Source organism: Grampus griseus (assembly GCF_964374135.1).
Source record: "Grampus griseus genome assembly, chromosome: 17".
NCBI classification, from domain to species: domain Eukaryota; kingdom Metazoa; phylum Chordata; class Mammalia; order Artiodactyla; family Delphinidae; genus Grampus; species Grampus griseus.
The window spans coordinates 57158305-57178470 of record NC_139011.1 but is presented as its reverse complement, the minus strand read 5'-3'; the positions used below and the strand labels follow the sequence as shown (position 1 = coordinate 57178470).

Sequence of the window (20166 nt, the reverse complement as noted above, 5' to 3'; positions counted from 1 at the left end):
TTTATGTCTGAGTTTTTGTTCCTTGAAGCTTAAACCTTCATAATTGATATGCTCTCATAAATAGCTTCACCTAAATTTGGACTCTTAAAACCAGTTCTATGTATCATGTGATATTGGTCTCGTTCACAGCATCTCCCAGCTCTCTAGATCCAATTCAAACATCACCTCCTCTATGAAACTGGTTCAGAGCTGGTTGATCCCTATTATGTGATACAATTATACTTTAATAGAAGTATTAATATATTCAGGAAATTTTCTTATAGTATTGCAACGAGTCGTCCTCCAGCTGTCCCTCTAAGCTCTTTTATGAGTACATCAAGCAAAAAAATATTTCTGATTCACTTCTGAATCCCTAAGACCATGCCTGGTATATTGTAGGTGCTCAATAAATGTTTTATGAATGAATGACAAAAGGAATAAACCATGTTTATTTCTTTTTAACTGACAGTTTCCCTCATCGCTGATCTTAATCTCTAATAGCAACTAAAGACAAAGTTTTAATACATTATTCTCTCCTGATCTGCTCATATGACAGGCCTTTCATTATGGTCGTCAGATGGTACAGGGACTCTCAGACTCCCTTCACCTTTGCTTAGTATTTCATTGTTACCATACATCTCTCTTCTCAACCAAGAAAGTTCTCTCCTAGTCCTGCCACTTCCAACACTAGCCTTTGGCACCTTTTTTGGATTTTTTTTTTAAAGCACCACTTCCTGCAGTAAAAAAATTTAAAATAAAATGTACTTAATTGTTAACCCTAGCAAAGGAACTAGAATACAGTAATCTGTTATAGAACAGTTACGCATCTTATTTTCATGACAGTTTAAATGCTTATTTCCCCATTATCTCATTTTTCCATGCTTCTCCAGTATCTCATTTTCTATATTAACTTTCCTTCTTGTGACATTTTAGGGATTAAATACTTTTAAATAAATTTCAATTTTAAGATGCTACATTATCCACTGGTGAGGGATACTGATGAAGTTAAATACGTACTAGAAGCTACGAAAGTATTCAGAAATATGTCTGCTAATTTACTGCTGTACATAAAATAGCTGGAGTCACACTAGATTTTTTTCTGACTTTTTATTGTGGTAGAATATACATCACATAGAATCAACTGTCTTAACCATTTCTAAGTGCACACTCTTAACCATTTCTAAGCGCACACTTCAGCGGCATTAAATACATTCATATTGTTGTGCAACCATCACCACCACCTCCAGAACTCTTTTCATCTTGCAAAACTGAAGCTCTACCCATTAAACAGTAACTCCTCATTGTCCCCTCCCCTACTTCCTGGCAACCACCATTCTACTTTGTGCCTCCATGACTTTTCCTACTCTAAGTACTTCATACAAGTGGAATCGTGCAGTATTTGTTTTTGTGTGTATATGACTGGCTTAGTTCATCTGGCATAATGTCGTCAAGGTTTATCCATGTTGTAGCAAATCTCAGAATTTTCTTCCTTTTTAACATAATAATATTCTATTGGATAATCAAAAAGTGGTGTTTACATTTTGCTTATACATTCATCCTTTGATGGACATTTGGATTGCTTCTACAATTTAGCAATAAATGAATAATGCTGCTATGAACATGAGTATACATGTATCTATTTGAGACCCTGCTTTCAATTCTTCTGGGTATATATCCAGAAGTAGAATTGCTGGATCACATGGTAATTCTATTTTTAATTTTTTAAGGAAGTGTCTTACTGTTTTCCACAGCAGCTGTACCATTTTACCTTCCCATCAACATTCCAATTTCTCCACATCCTTGCCAACAAGTTGTTTTTTTATAGTCTCTGTCTTAATGGGTGTGAGGTGGTGTCCCATTGTAATTTTGATTCACATAATCACTAATAATTAACGATTTTCTACATCCTTTCTTGTGCTTCTTTACCATTTATGTATCTTCTTTGGAGAAATGTCTATTCAAGACATTTGCCCCTTTTTTTTTTAGATATTTGGGGGTAGGAGTTTATTAATTTATTAATTTATTATTTTTGCTGTGTTGGGTCTTCGTTTCTGTGCGAGGGCTTTTTCTAGTTGTGGCAAGCAGGGGCCACTCTTCATCACAGTGTGCAGGGCTCTCACTATCACGGCCTCTCTTGTTGCGGAGCACAGGCTTCAGACGCGCAGGCTCAGTAGTTGTGGCTCACGGAGACTAGTTGCTCCGTGGCATGTGGGATCCTCCCAGACCAGGGCTGGAACCCGTGTCCCCTGCATTAGCAGGCAGATTCTCAACCACTGCTCCACCAGGGAAGCCCCATTTATCCATTTTTGAATCAAATTTTTTGTTGTTGAGTTTTAGGAGCTCTCTATATATTCTGGATATTAATCCTTTATCAGAAGTATGATTTTCAAATATTTTCTCCCATTTTGTGAGTCACCTTTTTACTCTGTTGATAATGTCTTCTGTTGCACAGAGTTTTAATTTTCCTGGAATCAAATTTGTCTATTTTTTCTTTTGTTGCCTGTGCCTTTGCTGTTATTTTCAAGAAATCATTGCCAAGTCCAATGTTGTGAAGCTTCAACCTTACATTTTTTTCTAAGAGTTTTAAGATTTAATTCTTACATTTGAGTCATGGATCCATTTGAGTTAACTTTTACATATGGTGTTAAACAAGGCTTCAGCTTCATTCTTTTGCATGTGGATACCCAGTTTTCCCAGCACTATTTGTTGAAAAGCCTGCATTTTATCCATTGAATGGTCTTGGTGCACTTGTCAAAAATCATTTGACTATATATGCAGGAGTTTATTTTTACACTCTCTAGTCTATTCCAATTGTCTATAGGTCAGAGTTTATGCCAGCAGCACACTGTTTTGATTATAGTAGCTTTGTAGTAAGATTTGAAATCAGGAAATGTGAGTTCTCCAAATTTGTTCTTCTTTCTCAGGATTGTTTTGGCTCTTCAGAGTCCCTTGATATTCCATATGAATTTTAGAATGGGCTTTCCTATTTCTTCAAGAAACATCATTGGACTTTTGATAGGGATTCCATTAAATCTGTAGATCGTTTTGAATAGTATTGACATCTTCCAATCTATGAATATGGGATGTCTTTCCATTTATTTATGTCTTTTAAAAATTTCTTTTATAGTTTTCTTTGCACAAATCTTCCACTTTCTTGGTTAATTCTTAAGTGTTTTATTCTTCTTGATGCTATTGTAAATGGAACTGTTTTCTTAATTAACTTTTTAAATTGTTCATTGTTAATGTATAGAAATGCAACTGATTTTTGTGTGTTGACTTTGTATCTTGCTACTTTGCTGAATTATTTATTGGTTCTAACAATTTTTTGTAGGGGAACCTTTTTTCATATAAGGTCATACTTTCTGTAAATAGAAATAATTTTATTTCTTTCTTTCCAATTTGGATGCCTTTTATTTCTTTGTCTTGTCTAATCACTCTGAATAGTACTTCCATTACTACATTGAATAGAAGTGGCAAGGGTGGACACATTTGCCTTGCTCATTATCATAAAGAAAAAACTTTCAGGTTTCACTATTGAGTATAATGTTCACTGAGGTTTCTCATATATGGCTTCTTTTATGTTGAAGAATTTTCCTCCTACGTCTAGTTTATTGAATGTTTCTACATGGAAGAATGTTGAGTTTTGTCAAATGCTTTCTCTGCATCAACTGAGATGATTGTGTGGTTTTTTCTCCCTTCATTCTGTTAATGTAGTATATTACACTGACCATTCATCTGTTGAATCATCCTTGCATTCCATGAATAAATTCCACTTGAGATACTGCTCGTGTCATTTTATTTCAACTTGTAGGACTCTCTTTAGCATTTCTTGTAGAGCAGGTATAGTGGTAACTCCTCATCTTTTGTTTAATTTGGAAATATCTTAATTTCTCCCTCATTTTTGAAGGAAAGTTTTACTGGATACAAGATCCTTGGTTGACCATATTTTCTTTTAGCAATTTGAATATATCAGCTCATTGCCTTCTGGCCTCCAAATATTCTGATAAGAAATCTTTGGGCAATCTTATTAAGGATCACTTGTATGGAATGAGTCACTTCTCTCTTGCTACTTTCAAGGTTTTCTCTTTGTCTTTGTCTTTTGAGAGATTGTCTTTCATTGTTTCAGGGTGGGTCTCTTTGGGTTCAGCCTACTTGGAGTTTGTGGAGTTTCTTGGATATAAACATTCATGTTTTTTATCAAATTTGGGAAAATTTTAGACATTATTTCTTCAAATATTCTCTTTGCCTCTTGGTCTCTCTCTTGTCCTTTTGGGACTCCCACAATGCATATATTGGTCCTTTTGATGGTGCCTCTCGTGTTCCTTAGGTTCTGATAACTTTTCTTCAGTCTTTTCTTCTTTCTGTTTGTCATTTGATAATTTCCATTGTCCTACCTTCAAGTTCACTTGTTCTTTCTTCTTGTTCAAATCTGCCTTTGAGTACCTCTAGTGAAATTTTCATTTCAGTTGTTCTTTTCAATTCCCGAATTTCCTTTTGGCTTCTTTTTTGGTTTTCTATCTACTGATGTTTCCATTTTGTTCATACACTGTTTTCTTGCTTTCTCCATATTTTCCTTTAGTTAGTTCTTAGAGCATCTTTCAGACAGCTGTTTTAGTCTTTGACTAGTAAATCCACCATCAGGTCTTTCTCAGGGACAGTTTCTGTTGGTTTAATTTTTTCTTTGAATGGGCTAAACTCTCCTGTTTCTTTCTATGTCTTATGATTGTTTTGCTGTTGAAAACTGGAAATTTGAATTTAATAATGTGGTAACTCTGGAAATTAGATTCTCCTCCTGCTCCTTTGCTGCTTTTTGCTTTTGTTTTCTGATTGCTGTAGTCTGACTCTGTGCCAGGGATCTTGTTAAGGTATAAACTTAAGGTCTTCTCATGTCCTTTCTGAGCCTGTGGCTTTCCCTTGGCATGCACAGTGACTTTCTAATATCCTCTGTATATGAAATTGCTTTTGAATGTCCTAGTCTTTAATTATGGCTCCTCAAAGAGGAACAAGTGAAAAATGAAGGGAAGGAGAAGGTGCTGGCCATTTAAATTTCCTGGAAATCACTTCAGTGGGAGGGGGGAGGCTTGCAACAATGGGAGGAGGTACACAAAGGTGACACCACCTCTTTATCTGCACTTCTGCAATCAGAAGCAGCAATCAGCAATTAGAATGCACATTCCTGATATTTGGAGGATAGGGTCTACATTGCCCACCCTCTCTCATGCAATACATGTGCAAGCTCCTTCAGTAATATATGCACAGCTGTCAGCAAAGGGGCTGAGGTGTGGAGGATAGGTAGTGGATACTGTGCTAACAGCCAAAATTGACTGGATTTAACCACATTTACCCTCTAACATCTTTCCCTGGAAGATGTAAGCCTTTGATAGACTCCTGAGTTCCAAAATACATGAGAGAGATTCTGCTAGTCCAATTGTTTCCTTGGTAGAAAGACAAATTCCTAGTGCTTCATACTCCACCATCTTCCCAGAATCACCGTTTTTATAAAATATATGAAGGTTTTCATTTTCACATGAATTGATGCCCCATCTCTTTTACATTCCTTATTACTTATCAATAAATTTTTATTGTCAATCTTCATATAGATATAGTAGTTAACATTCATAATTTCTGGTTTCAGCTATTGGGGGGATGGTTACTTTTAATTTTTATATCATTTCAAAGTTACAGAAAAATTTGCAAGAACAGCACAAATATTTTCCATAAACTCTCAGATTCTCTAATTACCAACATTCTAACACATTTGCCTTCCTTTACATATATATATATATATATATATATACTTTTTTAATAACTTGGGAGTAAGTTGCAGAAATGTTGCCCCACTACTCCCCAAATAAAAACCTTACCTATGTTACCACAGAACATCCATCAAAATCAGGAAATCAACACCAATAACAATATCATTATTAAATCCATACTCCACTCACACCTTAGCAATTGTCCCAACAGTGTTTCCTGTTGCTACAAGAAGAAAAGACTTATTTTTCCTTTTTTCTTTCTGGTCCATGAAACTGTCCATGATCTTGCATTGCATTCAACTGTCGTGTCTCTTTCATCTCCTTCAAATGGAAATATACCTTTATATAGACAAGCTCTTATAAAGACAAGCTCTTCCTTGTCTTTCATGATTTTGACATGTTTGAAGCATATAGTCTGACTACTTTATAGAATAATCCTCAGTTGGGGTAAAGTGATGTTTCTTCATGATTCATTTGAGGTTATACATTTTTGGTAAGAATATTCCAGCAATGATGCTGTGTTCTTCTCATTGTGTCATATCAGAACACACATGATGTTAATTTTCACAATTACTGATGATGATGTTAACTTTTATTACTTAGGTGAGATGGTATTTGCCAAGTCATTCCACTGTAAAATTTATTAATAAGCAATTAATTAATTTTATGGTTCTCTTTCATGACCCAGTTCAAATACATCCTCTATGTTGAAAACATTCCTGACTACTCCAGCACATACTGACTACTCTGCTTGCCCCTGGCTTCCTTCCAATCCATAGATTATACCACATAGTTTATCATATAATTCATATCCTCCCCTATATTGTGTCTTTATTCATTCCACTAAAATTTATCAAGTGATTACCATATTCGTAGGCACAGTGCTAGATGTTAGATATATACATAAGTGTCCTGAGGCTGTGTCAACCTGGTGATGGAAAAGATGAGAAATCAGAATGTGGTAATATCATGTTATAGTAAGAACACACACCTTTTTCCTGTGGTCAAGGGGAGGAAGGGTTTAACTCTTCTTAGATTTGGGGAATGAGGGGTGAGGGAGGAGGAGAAACTATCAGAACAATTTTCCCAGGTGATGTGATGATGTTCATGCTATTTCTCTACTACATTGAGGGCATGAACATGAGCCGTTACTCTTTCCGTGTTCCAGGCCACACCTAGCACAGGGAAGAGCGTTCACTCACTTATTCAAGAATTGTTTACTGAGCTCTGAATCTCTTGTTTACTGTGCCAGGGTCTGGGGACACAGCTGCAAATATGACAGAGTCCTTGTCTTTGAGATCTCTTTCTGAGAAGTATCCATTTGATCCTGTCTCTCTTCCTTTAAGAATAGAATTTCCTGTATGCTTCTGCATGTATGTTGATAGAAGCAATGTCAGTGAAAAATTATGTGAGCTTCAAAGAGGTCCCAGGGAGGAAAAATCAGAGAACTGATATTGTAGATATGTCTTGTTGCTGCAGCCTTGGTTTTATGGTAAAAATATAGAAAACAAGAAATTGACTTATCCAGCAAATTTACATTGGACTGAATCTTCTTACTCTATGCTTCCACATCAACAGAAAAATAAGAATTAAACTTGAATAGTACATTTTGAAAAATAAATAAATTCACAAATACACATACATAGAAGTGGCACCTGAAACAACTTTTTAAAGGATTAGCACAGAGGCACATTTAAGGTATAGGGAAGGCTTAGAAAGAAGTGAGAGGAGAGTTTTAGACAGGAAGGAGCAGACTAATTCACACACACCGAAAAAAATACCTAAAAACAAAATATCAGAGGCAAGAAAGAGTATGAAAAATTTTTGGTATGATTGAAGCAAAGAATGTGTAGAGAACAAGAGCAATGATAAAACTAGAAAGTTAGATAAGAAAAGGCAAGCATAAGACATATTTACATGCCATGCTAAGGAGATTGGAACTTCTGTGGATGAAATGGGAGCCATGTAAGGGTTTTAATCATTAAGTGTTCAGGTCAAATTTTCATTGTGTAACTATCATTCATGAAGTCTACAGGGCTTGGAAAAGAGAGGAGAGGACAGAGACTGAAAGAAGGAGATTTATTAGTAATTAAGGAAAAAAATGATAGTGCTGTTGGTGATGGGAATGAGAAAAGCAAGCATTAAAAATTTTTAAGTTAATATAATCAACATGGTTTTTTAAATTTAATTTACTTTTTATAGAAGTACAGTTGAATTACAGTGTTTTGTTAATTAATGCTGTGTACAGCAAAGTGACTCAGGTATACATATATATATTCTTTTCCATATTCTTTTCCATTATGGCTTATCTCAGGATATTGAATATAGTTCCCTGTGCTATACAGTAGGACCTTGCTGTTTCTCCATTCTATATATACCAGTTTGCATCTGCTAATCCCAAATTCACAATCCAACCCTCTCCCACCCTCCTCCCCACTTGCCAACTGCCGCTTCTGAGGTGCTGGAAGCAAAAGCAGACTACTGCACATGATCCCTGCACTCCAGCCCGACCCACTGATCCATCCCTACCCTCACCCCACGTAAAGGATCAACTGGCTGCCCCCACCCCGGGGAGCCAGCAAGAGCATCTGTTACTTGTTTTCATTCCCTCGTGCTGCATCATGAGTCCCAGTAAAGCCTGGCCTGAATTTCTCGTCTGGCTTCTTATTAATTTCTATTGATTAAGGAGTCCAGTAACTCAGGTTGGTAACAAGCAACAGCAGCTTGAACAAAATGGAAATTTATTTCTCATGTAAAAGTCCAAACAGGGTGTTGGTACTCTGTGGAGGGCAGCAGCAAGTGTGCCCCATCCGGTCTTTTTTTAAAAATTTATTTTATTTATTTATATTTTATTTATGGGTGTGTTGGGTCTTTGTTGCTGCACGCGGTCTTTCTCTAGCTGCAGCGAATGGGGGCTACTCTTCATTGCGGTGAGCGGGCTTCTCATTGTGGTGGCTTCTCTTGTTGTGGAGCACGGGCTCTAGGTGCACAGGCTTCAGTACTTCTGGCATGCGGGCTCAGCAGTTGTGGCTCGCAGGCTCTAGAGCGCAGGCTCAGTAGTTGCGGCACATGGGCTTAGTTGCTCTGCAGCCTGTGGGATCTTCCTGGACCAGGGCTCGAACCCGTGTCCCCTGCATTGGCAGGTGGATTCTTAACCACTGCGCCACCAGGGAAGTACCCCCATCTAGTCTTTATGGAGGTGCTCTGGGGCTTCTGTCCTTTTGTCGCTCAGTGCTGGTTTGCATTGTGGGTGGTAGCGAGGCTGGACAAAGTGCCCAGAGACAACTTCAATTCCAGCTGAAAATTAGTGGCAGGAGCTGCAGGAATTGAAGAACATGAATGGCAGTTGCCAGTCATGGCAGAGCATGGTGTGGCTTCTGGTCTCACACAATCACAGGGGCCTTGATTCCTTCGACTCCTCACCAGAGGCTCAGGGGCAGGCATTCAGCTCTCTTGGTACTACAGTCCCTCTTGAAAGATTTCCTTAGTGAACAATAGTCATTTCAGATTCTGATCATCTACCTGTTTAATGAGTCTGAAATGCTTTGCAAGCCAGTTGTTCTTCTAGTGGGCAGCAGTGGCTCTACTGCCCTGTCGGGACAAAGAGGAAAGGTCTGGACGAGTCTCAAGACTTCCCTCCCCCAACCCAAATTGCTTCCAGACATGACTTTTCTTATTGGTTCTCTCTCCTATGACCTTGAAATGAGAGAAGAAAGCAACTTTATTCCAGAAAATTCAGAGGCAAACGAAGGTTACAGGTGTCCCACCCAAGACCCTGACCTGGAAGGCCAGAGCAGATCCCATATTTATATAAGGAATTAGTAGAGTCCTGTCAGTCCCAAATTAGCTTAAGGCTTTGGCTTTGACATGAATGCCAGTCAACACAACCCATGTGATCTGAAGGGTTTTAAGAAGCAAGTTTGTTCCCACATTTGGAACAGAAACTAAAGTAGGACCAAACAGTCCTTGTGAAAGCTGGGCTAACCCAGTTTTCCTGTAGCTCCAGGCCTCTGGGGTTTTATCCAAGCTGCTCAAAAATGCATTCCAATATACAGTAGGTGCAGACAAATACTGTTTGATTCCACTTATATGAGGTACCTAGAATAGTCAAATTCATAGAATCAGAAAGTACATTGGTAGATGCCAGGGGCAGGGGGATGTGGTGAGGGGGTGGAAAGGGGGAATGGGGAGTTAGTGTTTAATGGGGACAGAGTTTCAGTTTAGGAAGGTGGAAAATTTGGGAGACGGATGATGGTGAGAGTTGGGGGGGACAATGTGAATGTACTTAGTGTCACTGAGTTGTACAGTTAAATGTGGTTAAAATAGTATGTTTTATATTATATGACTTTTACTACAATAAAAAAAAAACATTAAAAATAAAAAAGGAAATGCAGTTTGAAGGCACACTTTCCATTTCCTTCCAAATGTACATTGCAAGGGTTACAGAACCCAGATCAGAACTATAACATACGCTGCACGATCTACAACAGGGCTGGTTTACTCAACCTGCAGAGGAATGCCAAGAAGGAGGCCCTGTACACGTGAGAAGGCTGCACAGGCAGTGCGATAGCAGCATTCCAGGGAGCCATCCACGAGAGCACCTTGGGACTAGCCCGTGCTTCACCCTGCCCCCGACTCATTTGCCCTATGAAGCTCTTGGGTCCCTGCCAGACAGAAGCTCAGACTGCTCTGCACCTCCCACCTTCCCCTGCTCAGCACTCCCTCTGAGTCCAAAGCAGTTCACCCCGAAGTGGAAATCCAGGGCCACCACATTGTTACATCCCCGCTCCCAATCTGTGTAGGATGTTCCATCACTGTCAAGGAGCTACCATGCCTTCCTCACTGCTTTGCTGCTGACATTCTTGTCACCCAGTTCCTGTGCCTGCAACAGCCCTGCTTCTCCCCATTCAGCAGCCCATCCTCCTTGCTCTGCTAGTGCTTTGATGGAAGGTTAGGGAGGAGGGTGTCCAATTGCCCAAAGCTGTGGCTGCAGATACAAAGCTTCCTCTTTTCAGATCCTGGGATACTTTCTTCCTTCTTTTGTCTCCTGGGAGTTTTCTATAACCTTCAAAGCTGTGCTCTGACGCTGGCCTTTGGGTGTGGCCTGTGGTAGGTGGTGTCCCCGGCATCAGCAAAGGCCTTGACTCAACATGATTTTTTAAACAACATAAATGTTGTAAAGTGAGGAAGAAGCCATATTGGAGGATGATTTTAAGATTTGTGGAATAGGCAATTAGACAATACATCCTGATAATCACTGAGATATGGAAAGTAGAATAAATTTAGTTATTAGGAGTGGATGGAAGGGGGAAGTGAAAGTTTAGTGTGGAACATATTGCGTTGAGGTGCCTGGGACATCCTCTTGGACGTCTTCAACTATTTTCTTCTTTCTAACTTTCCTTTCTCCTTGAATGATCTCATCACCATTTATGAATATTGAATATTGATGGCTCCTAGATCTATATCCCAGCCAGGATCACCCTCTTGAATATCAAATTCCTATGTCTATTCCCTACTTAGTTTTATAGACTTAAACTTTGAACTCAGTTTTCTCATCTGTAAACAGCAATACCAAATCCTCATCATAGGATTATTTTGATAATAAATTAAGTAGAACATGCAAAATGCATGGACCATAGTAAGTGCTTAATAAATATTGGTTTACCAAGAATTTTCCTAATCAGTTCCTACAAATCTTCTCTTTTTGAATTCTCCAATTCTTGAGTAAAGCCAAAGTGAGAGTCTAACTCTATGTTTTTGAAAAGGAAGTAAATAATTGTAATCAGGAACTTAATTTACCTCTTCTGGTTTCTCCATATCTTGGTATTACACATACGATAGGTATTCAGAAAATAATAAACTTACTTTTAAAGGAAGCATCACAAACGGAATTATATCAACTACAGGACACACTTTAAAAGATTTTGGCTTACTATAAAAGGTAAGTATGTGGTTTGGAAATTTCAGTCTGTGTACATGGAACTCCAATGGTCTGTAGAGGTGCTTTGAAGTTCCACAAAGTACAGAAGAAACAAATCTCACACACACCCACCCACACTCACACACACACACACACACAAATGAACACACACCCCTACCTGGGAGGCTTTATTATCATTTTTGTTTGTTTTATATATTGGAATTCCATGGAGATTTTATTTGAATAGAAAGTTCCAGAACATAGTCAATATCTTACTTGAATAAAAAGTTCCACTGATAAGAATAAAAGAAAAATTTGGAAATGACTACAGGAACATTTGCATCATTACAAGCCTGTCACTTCTTTTATGGAATAAACATTATGGGATTATTTGGACTTAATTCTTGAGAGATTCCAGGGATAGCTTGGTTTACTAATAATTTTTCAGATTAAAACTTATAGCCTAGAAATCTTTTTCTACCCTCTGCATTGCTACTACACTTGTCTCTGTCTTAATGCTCTAGGACAGATATATGTGAAATGACAGTACTTGGGCCAGCTGACTGTGGACAATTTCACTACATTTAAAACTACCTTAGGTCTCTGAGAAATTATTACTTGACTGTAGTTATGTTAAAGAAGGACTTCATATTCAGTAATAGCACATATTTATCATTTTCTTCCTAAGACAATGGAAAGTTCACTATTTTTTTTTCATCTTGGATTATTATTTTAAAAATCATGTACTAGAAACAAAGCAATAATACAATTTTCTATTTCCTTCACTAAATTATAAGTAAGAAATTATCTAGCACAATGAATAAATCATTACACAGCCTTATAAATCTAAAAAGTTTTATTTAACCAACACAACCATATCGAATAAAATCAGTCTGGGGGAAAATTAGTTGATTGCTAATTAGTGGGAAATAATATATGTTTGGACAACACACCCAACAGAATGTCATAGAGTTTGATGCAAACTTCAGTCCAGCTCAATATCCTTTGGCTTATGCTTTCTCATAAACTCTGGTAGCAGTGACACAATTCATGATACATTCCTAGGCACAAAAAAAATTATTGGTAAATCCCTGGGACTAAACCACTTATATTTTGTTTATTGTCTCCTTCAATGTTGGGAAGGAAACAATATTCATCAAAAGATATTTGCTCTGGGCTCTTATTATATACCTGATATTGTAATAAGCTAGGGAAATATAAAGATCAAGAAGATATAAGTCTTGCCCTCAAGGAATCTTACAATCTATGTGGTGAGTGAGAAACATAATTAGAAATGCACAATACAATATGGTTCATATTGAGAGGGATGAGGGAATGCTTCCTGGGGGACAGTATACCTACACTGAGCTTAAAAGTATGAAGGATAATTGCCAGAGTGAAACCATAATCCCAATAGAGTAACCTTTTGTTCTACAAGGACAATTATCTGTTTCTCTAGGTAGAATAACGATTATGGGATGACCTAGCAGTAGAATCTAGAATTAAGTAGCCAGAAGATACTCACCACCACCAGTTTGTCATCCACTCGTTTTCTCTTTATGGTGGTTGATTTTCCATCCCACTTCTGCACCTGCACCAGGGCACCTTCATCTAAGATTACGGTGCTCTGCGGGCATAATAAAAAAGTGATTATAATGATGGAGGAAAATAAAATTTAAAAATAGAGCACTTTTATTTGCAGGAATATTTTGAGGTAATTAGTAATTTTAAATTATAAGAAAATGTTGCAACAAGGAAACAATGAGTGCCAAAAACAACGTACAAAATTATATGTATATTATGATCAGAATATTATACAAACATGCACTTGAAAAAATACTATGAAAGAATATAGATAATAAATTTATGTTGAGATAGTAGAATCATAGGTGATTTTTACCTTTTTTTCCCACTCTTTTATAAACGTTCTCTAACACTGTTATGTTATTTTAATTCACTTCAAATACTATATATATATACATATGGTATGACAAATAAATTATGTTAATCATTTTTTAAACTAATAAGGACCATTTTATAGAAAGGGAGAAAATTCACCAGCTAAATATTGAAGGCAACGTAGTTCAGATCTAGGAGTCAGGGATCTTTGGCTTACGGTGGAATGGGTTTCCTCCTTTTACAAAATGGCTTCTTGTAGGCAGCGGTCATTTAGAAACCAGCGTTTACTCTGCTCCAATTCCCTATTTCTCACCTTGACTTTCCTGTCATCTGCAGTGACTTCCTCAAATTCCTGGCTCAATTTGAAGGAAATCTCAGTATTTTTAAAGGTACTTTCTGATTTAATGGTGATCACATCCCCATTCACACTGATGATCACATTGGGTTTGGCCATGCCAGCCACTTTCCTGGTAGCAAAGCCCACTCCTATAGTTGGGAAAAGAAAAATGTCAAGTTTACAATTTTCTCTCACATCTTTATTTAAGAAAGAGCAGTAGTGTGTGTGTGTGTGTGTGTGTGTGTGTGTAGGTGGATGCACGTGTGCATAAAATGTGAAAGACTCCAGTGAGTTTCTTAAAGGTCTTATGTAAACATCTCCTGCAGATAAGTAAAGTAGGCTAATACTTAAAGAATGCCTGAGGCACAATTAGATGTAAGTCTGTTCTTTAAATTTCCACTTCCGGGTTTCAGATACAAGTCTTTAGGAGACCCATTATTAATTTTCCACAAGAATATGTACAAAGATTAAGTCTTGTGAGACATACATATTTTAAAAGTCACTGCACTCTCGAAATAACTGGCCATCTTAACCATGAGGGCAGCCACTCTCATTTTACTCAGTTCATGAAACACTTGGGAATCTCTACCTTTCCTTCTTAGATAACAAAAGTGATCTAATCCATAGTCAAAGACAATAGGATTTGGGGGACCACTATACAGTTACTCGATTAAAAATTAATCTGTTTGGGGGCTTCCTTGGTGGCGCAGTGGTTGAGAGTCCGCCTGCCGATGCAGGGGACGCGGGTTTGTGCACCGGTCCGGGAAGATCCCACATGCCGCGGAGCGGCTAGGCCCGTGAGCCATGGCCGCTGAGCCTGCGCGTCCGGAGCCTGTGCTCCGCAACGGGAGAGGCCACAACAGTGAGAGGCCCATGTATCGCAAAGAAAAAAAAAAAAAATTAATCTGTTTCGGTGTCCAAAATTCACATTTCATGGCATTTGCTGTCAAGTCTAGTTTTCTTGGCTTTTCCAAATTACTCCACCATGAAATGAAGATTTCGATTAATTTTTCCAAAAGTCAAAATGTTTCCTGCATGCATAACATTTTAGAATGGTGATGTTCCCAATAAACTATAGAAGGTGCTAAAGAGGGCTTAGGCATCAATTGTGAAAACTTCAAAGTTTAAGAAATCACTATTTTAGTAAGTTCAGAAATTAATACTTTGATTCCCAATCACTTAAGTGGCAAAATCCTCTTTTTGAAAAAGAGGAGTGTATTTTTTGGGATGTGTGGCAGTTATGGGACGAACAATTTACAACCTAATGTAGACAGCAAGCAGTAACTTACTGTCGCTGCATAAATTATAATTTACGACTGCTATAGATGTGTTGTATTTTTTAAATGCATGTGCATAAATCTACAATACTTTTTTGACTACTTATAGATACCAAAATTTAGGAATAGTGGGGATCAGGGAGGCAAATATCATACAAAACAAGCAATACCGAAGCTCTGATTTAGCTCCCCGTCCGAAAGCAGCAACGAGTGGGAAGATAATATGCTGTTTCAGCAAGTCCTGTCTCTGTTACAAAATATAATAACCTCAAATACATGGAGTGAGTCAACATAGTGAATGGATGCAACACCCGGTGTGCTTCCAGACTGGCCAAGCTTATGAAAATCATTCTCTCCACTGGCTTGATTCTGTCCTCATTTGACGGTTGAAAACAATACCTGCTGACTGAAGGTAATCAACTAGAGAAGCTAATTTCAGGAGGTATTTTATTATCTTTCATTATCATCAATACCTTATCATTTTAAAACACAGTGGTATAAGAATTTAAATATAAATATTAAAAGTGTAAAATGTTTCTAAAAATAGTAAATAGCCTCAAATACAGACATATCTGTATCAGTGCATATTAATTAGTTTATTGAATTACAACCAGTTGATATTCTACAAAGCTAGGTTTCACTCATGTTGAAGTCCCTGATTTCCCTCTTGTCTGCAAACAAGGAAAACAGTAGTTATACACAAGCAAAAAATATACTATAAGATTTAGAAGAAGGTTAAGTCTTGAGATTTAGGGATTCAATCATAACCTCTAATAAAGATATTGTGAAAAAAAAATCCCTCCCCAATTTGCAACCCCTGGATACAACTTGATAATGCATGGCCGTGGCTGCCTGAGTGAAATACTGTCTCTCTACTCCTTTGCTTTAACTTTGTAATTATCTGGGGAACACACAGGCAATGTTACCAGAACCTAAAAACCTGAAAGCCTCTATTATCAATAATTCTATGGCATCCCATATAATTTTAAATCAAACAAATATTTAAGACTTTTAAGGAACATATTTTCTGAAATTGAGACTTTTTCTCCCATAAAACAACCACACATTTTAATGGATTGACCTTAAAACAATTGGCTAACATACATTACTCAAAAAATTACATTAAGATGAGAAATGCAGTGCTTTCAGTTTCAAATGGAAATTATTGCATGCTAGGAAATACAGTTTTATTTCCAAGTTATTGCTTATTTTATATGCAAAAGGAATCAATAAAAAGAGACAGAGAGTCAAGTAAACCAAAGATACTCAAGTTTATCAATCAAATAAAATCTTGGCATTTCTGTACAACATAACAATTCCATTTATACCCTTTTTCATATTAGTTCACCTTAAGGAAGCATTAGTTGTGACTTCCATCTAGAATGTTTCTAGAAACAAATGATTCACACATGTTACTTTTATCGCCTCTATATAGAAAGCAGAATTTCATGTCTGGCCAGTGCTTCCAGAGTGAAAAACAGCCACAAAGCACTCTTCCCCAGAGAAAAAGTTATAAACCCAGCCAATGTATTTCCTTACCCACTTCTTTCATGTAATCTTCAAAGTTTTCACTGGAGACAAGTTTCCAGGTACCTACAAATGCATCACACATTTTGGGAGCTTTCTAGAATTATTCTTCAAGGTGAGAAAGAAGCTGCAGCTTTCAGGAAGGTGCTATTACCCTCTGAGTCCAGAAAACTTCCTTTTAAAGATACCCAGGACAAGTGATTTTTAGGAATAACCAATTGGGAATGGTATCAGATCATTTCCTTCATTGCCAGACTGCGGTTTTTCCTTTGAGTCATGTTTTTCATAGAAATTTCTCAACTTTGGTTCTTCCTGGCAAATGGTCATTGAACTTAGAGTACAACTTATTTTTAACCATTACAGAATATTTTAAATATTTCTATTTTGACAGTTTAATATTCAGTGAATTGAATTTCCTCCTATTATTTTCATACATATTTATCACAGTGTAGAGTACAGCAGGGTAATTATCTTGGGATAAATTTTGACTCCCATTTCTGGAGTTTCTATTAAAATTACAATTATGTGGTTCATTTGAATTGAGGAACATAAGAATTATCTTGTATATTCTTAAGTAATTGCAAAGGCTCTTTGGGGCAGTACTGTCTCAGGAATTACCTGGAAATTAAAACAAAATAAGTAATGGCATTTAAAAAATATTTATTTATTTATTTTTATACAGCAGGTTCTTATTAGTTACCTATTTTATACATATTAGTGTGTATATGTCAATCCCAATTCCCAGTTCATCCCACCACCACCACCACCCCCACCCCGCTTTCCCCGCTTGATATCCATACATTTGTTCTCTACATCTGTGTCTCTATTTCTGCCTTGCAAACTGGTTTATCTGTACCATTTTTCTAGATTCCACATATAGGTGTTAATATATGATATTTGTTTTTCTCTTTCTGACATACTTCACTCTGTATGACAGTCTCTAGGTCCATCCACATCTCTACAAATGACCCAATTTCATTCCTTTTTATGGCTGAGTAATATTCCATTGTATATATGTACCATATCTTCTTTATCCACTCATTTGTCGATGGGCATTTAGGTTGATTTCATGACCTGGCGATTGTAAATAGTGCTGCATTGAACATTGGGGTGCATGTGTCTTTTTGAATTATGTATTTTTCTGGATATATGCCCAGTAGTGGTATTGCTGGGTCATATGGTAATTCTATTTTTGGTTTTTTAAGGAACCTCCATACTGTTGTCCATAGTGGCTGTATCAATTTACATTCCCACCAACAGTGCAAGAGGGTTCCCTTTTTTCCTCACCCTCTCCAGCATTTGTTGTTTGTAGATTTTCTGATGATGCCCATTCTAACTGGTGTGAGGTGATACCTCATTATAGTTTAATTTGCATTTCTCTAATAATTAATGATGTTGAGCAGCTTTTCACATGACTCTTGGCCAGCTGAAGGTCTTCTTTGGAGAAATGTTTATTTAGGTCTTCTGCCCATTTTTTGATTGGGTTGTTTCCATTTTGAATATTGAGCTGCATGAGCTGTTTATATATTTTGGAGATTAATCCTTTGTCCGTTGATTCATTTGCGAATATTCTCTCCCATTCTGAGGTTTGTCTTTTCGTCTTGTTTACAGTTTCCTTTACTGTGCAAAAGCTTTTAAGTTTCATTAGGTCCCATTTGTTTATTTTTGTTTTTATTGCCATTACTCTAGGAGGTGTATCAAAAAAGATCTTGGTGTGATTTATGTCAAAGAGTGTTCTTCCTATGTTTTCCTCTAAGAGTTTTATAGTGTCTGGTCTTACACTTAAGTCTTTAATCCATTTTGAGTTTATTTTTGTGTATGGTGTTAAGGAGTGTCCTAATTTCATTCTTTTTGTTTTCCAGCACCACTTATTGAGGCTGTCTTTTCTCCATTGTGTATTCTTGCCTCCTTTATCAAAGATAAGGTGACCATATGTGCATGGGTTTATCTCTGTGCTTCCGATCCTGTTCCATTGATCTATATTTCTGTTTTTGTGCCAGTACCATATTGTCTTGATTACTGTAGCTTTGTAGTATAGTCTAAAGTCAGGGAGTCTGACTCCTCCAGTTCTCTTTTTTTTCCCTCAAGATTGCTTTGGGTATTCAGGGTCTTTTGTGTCTCCATACAAATTTTAACATTTTTTTTGTTCTAATTCTGTAAAAAATGCCAAGTAATGGTAAAGTACCCCAGCTTTCTCATTTCAAATGTTTTGTAAGAATGAAAAAGAAACAGTAAATTCAATTATCCACCAGGAATCTGGACAGCAGATTTAATTAATAAATGATCATTTAACCTCACTCATTCCATCCCCTAAATGAGAGCATTGTGTGGATTTCCACAGACCTCTTAAAAATTAGGCTCCGGGCTTCCCTGGTGGCACAGTGGTTGAGAGTTCACTTGCCGATGCAGGGAACACGGGTTCGTGCCCCGGTCCAGGAAGATCCCACATGCCACGGAGCGGCTGGGCCCGTGAGCCATGGCCGCTGAGCCTGTGCGTCCGGAGCCTGTGCTCCTCAACGGGAGAGGCCACAACAGTATGAGGCCCGTGTACGGCAAAAAAAAGGCACCAATCCAAACTGTGCTCCCCATACTGAGAAAATTCATCCAGTTCCTGAACTATATTATAAGCTCTAAATTTATCCAGATCTAAATGGTGTTGCTTTACTTAAAAACAATCAGAAGTGGGGTGGTCACAAGCAATCAAAATCTAATTTCCTTCTTTTACATAGTGAATAATTCATGAGAATGCTTTTCTAAAGTAACCATATTTTTCAGTCCCCCCCACCCCCTACCCCATACCAGAATGATGGAAGATCATCACATAGGCAGCAAGCTCCCATGAGCACACCCAGACTTTAGAAAAGAAAAAAAGAAATTAAAATACTATGGGTGTGTTTAGTATCACTACACCGTGTATTCCATTGAACAGTATCTGCCAAGCACACGATTGATTTGTAAGTATCCTAAGGGCTTCCCAGAAATGGTTGAGATAGAGGATTCTGCAAAGGACAGGATTTTCTGTAGGCAAGCAAGTTGCTAAGAAAAACTGATAAAGTCATGTTACAATAGTAGTTTTTAATTGTTGCTTATGTTAATGGTGTAGTAATAATGTTTATTCACTCTGGACTGTTGCATAGATACATAGACTGTGGGTGGTGTATCATTCCGTGTAAACTTGCTATTATAAATTCAGTGAACAAGAAAATAAAAATCCTCAGTCTTCGTGCAGGGATAACTTTGTGTTCTAAATTAATAATGGCTTTTACTTTTTCATTTGTTTTTAGTTTGTTTTGTGTTTAAGACAATTTTTTTAGAGGTTTTATATTTACAACAAAATTGAAAGTTACAGCAATTTCTCACATACTCCCTGCCCCCACACAGGCATAGCCTCCCCTGTTATCAACATCACTCACCAGAGTGGTACATTTTTTACTAAGGATGAACCTACACTGATACATTACAACCACCCAA

General features: G+C 37.3%; 1 protein-coding gene across 1 annotated transcript; it reads right to left on the bottom strand.

Moving 5' to 3' along the window:
• Positions 1-12493: 12493 nt before the first annotated feature.
• Positions 12494-16903, bottom strand: LOC309835208 (fatty acid-binding protein, adipocyte). Its single transcript, XM_082674624.1, has 4 exons — positions 16708-16903; positions 13868-14040; positions 13181-13282; positions 12494-12716 (listed from the first exon to the last, which is right to left on the bottom strand). The coding sequence occupies exons 1-4, from the start codon at positions 16778-16780 to the stop codon at positions 12666-12668; spliced, it is 399 nt and encodes a 132-aa protein (XP_082530750.1). The 5' UTR covers positions 16781-16903; the 3' UTR covers positions 12494-12665.
• Between the last annotated feature and the right edge of the window lie 3263 nt (positions 16904-20166).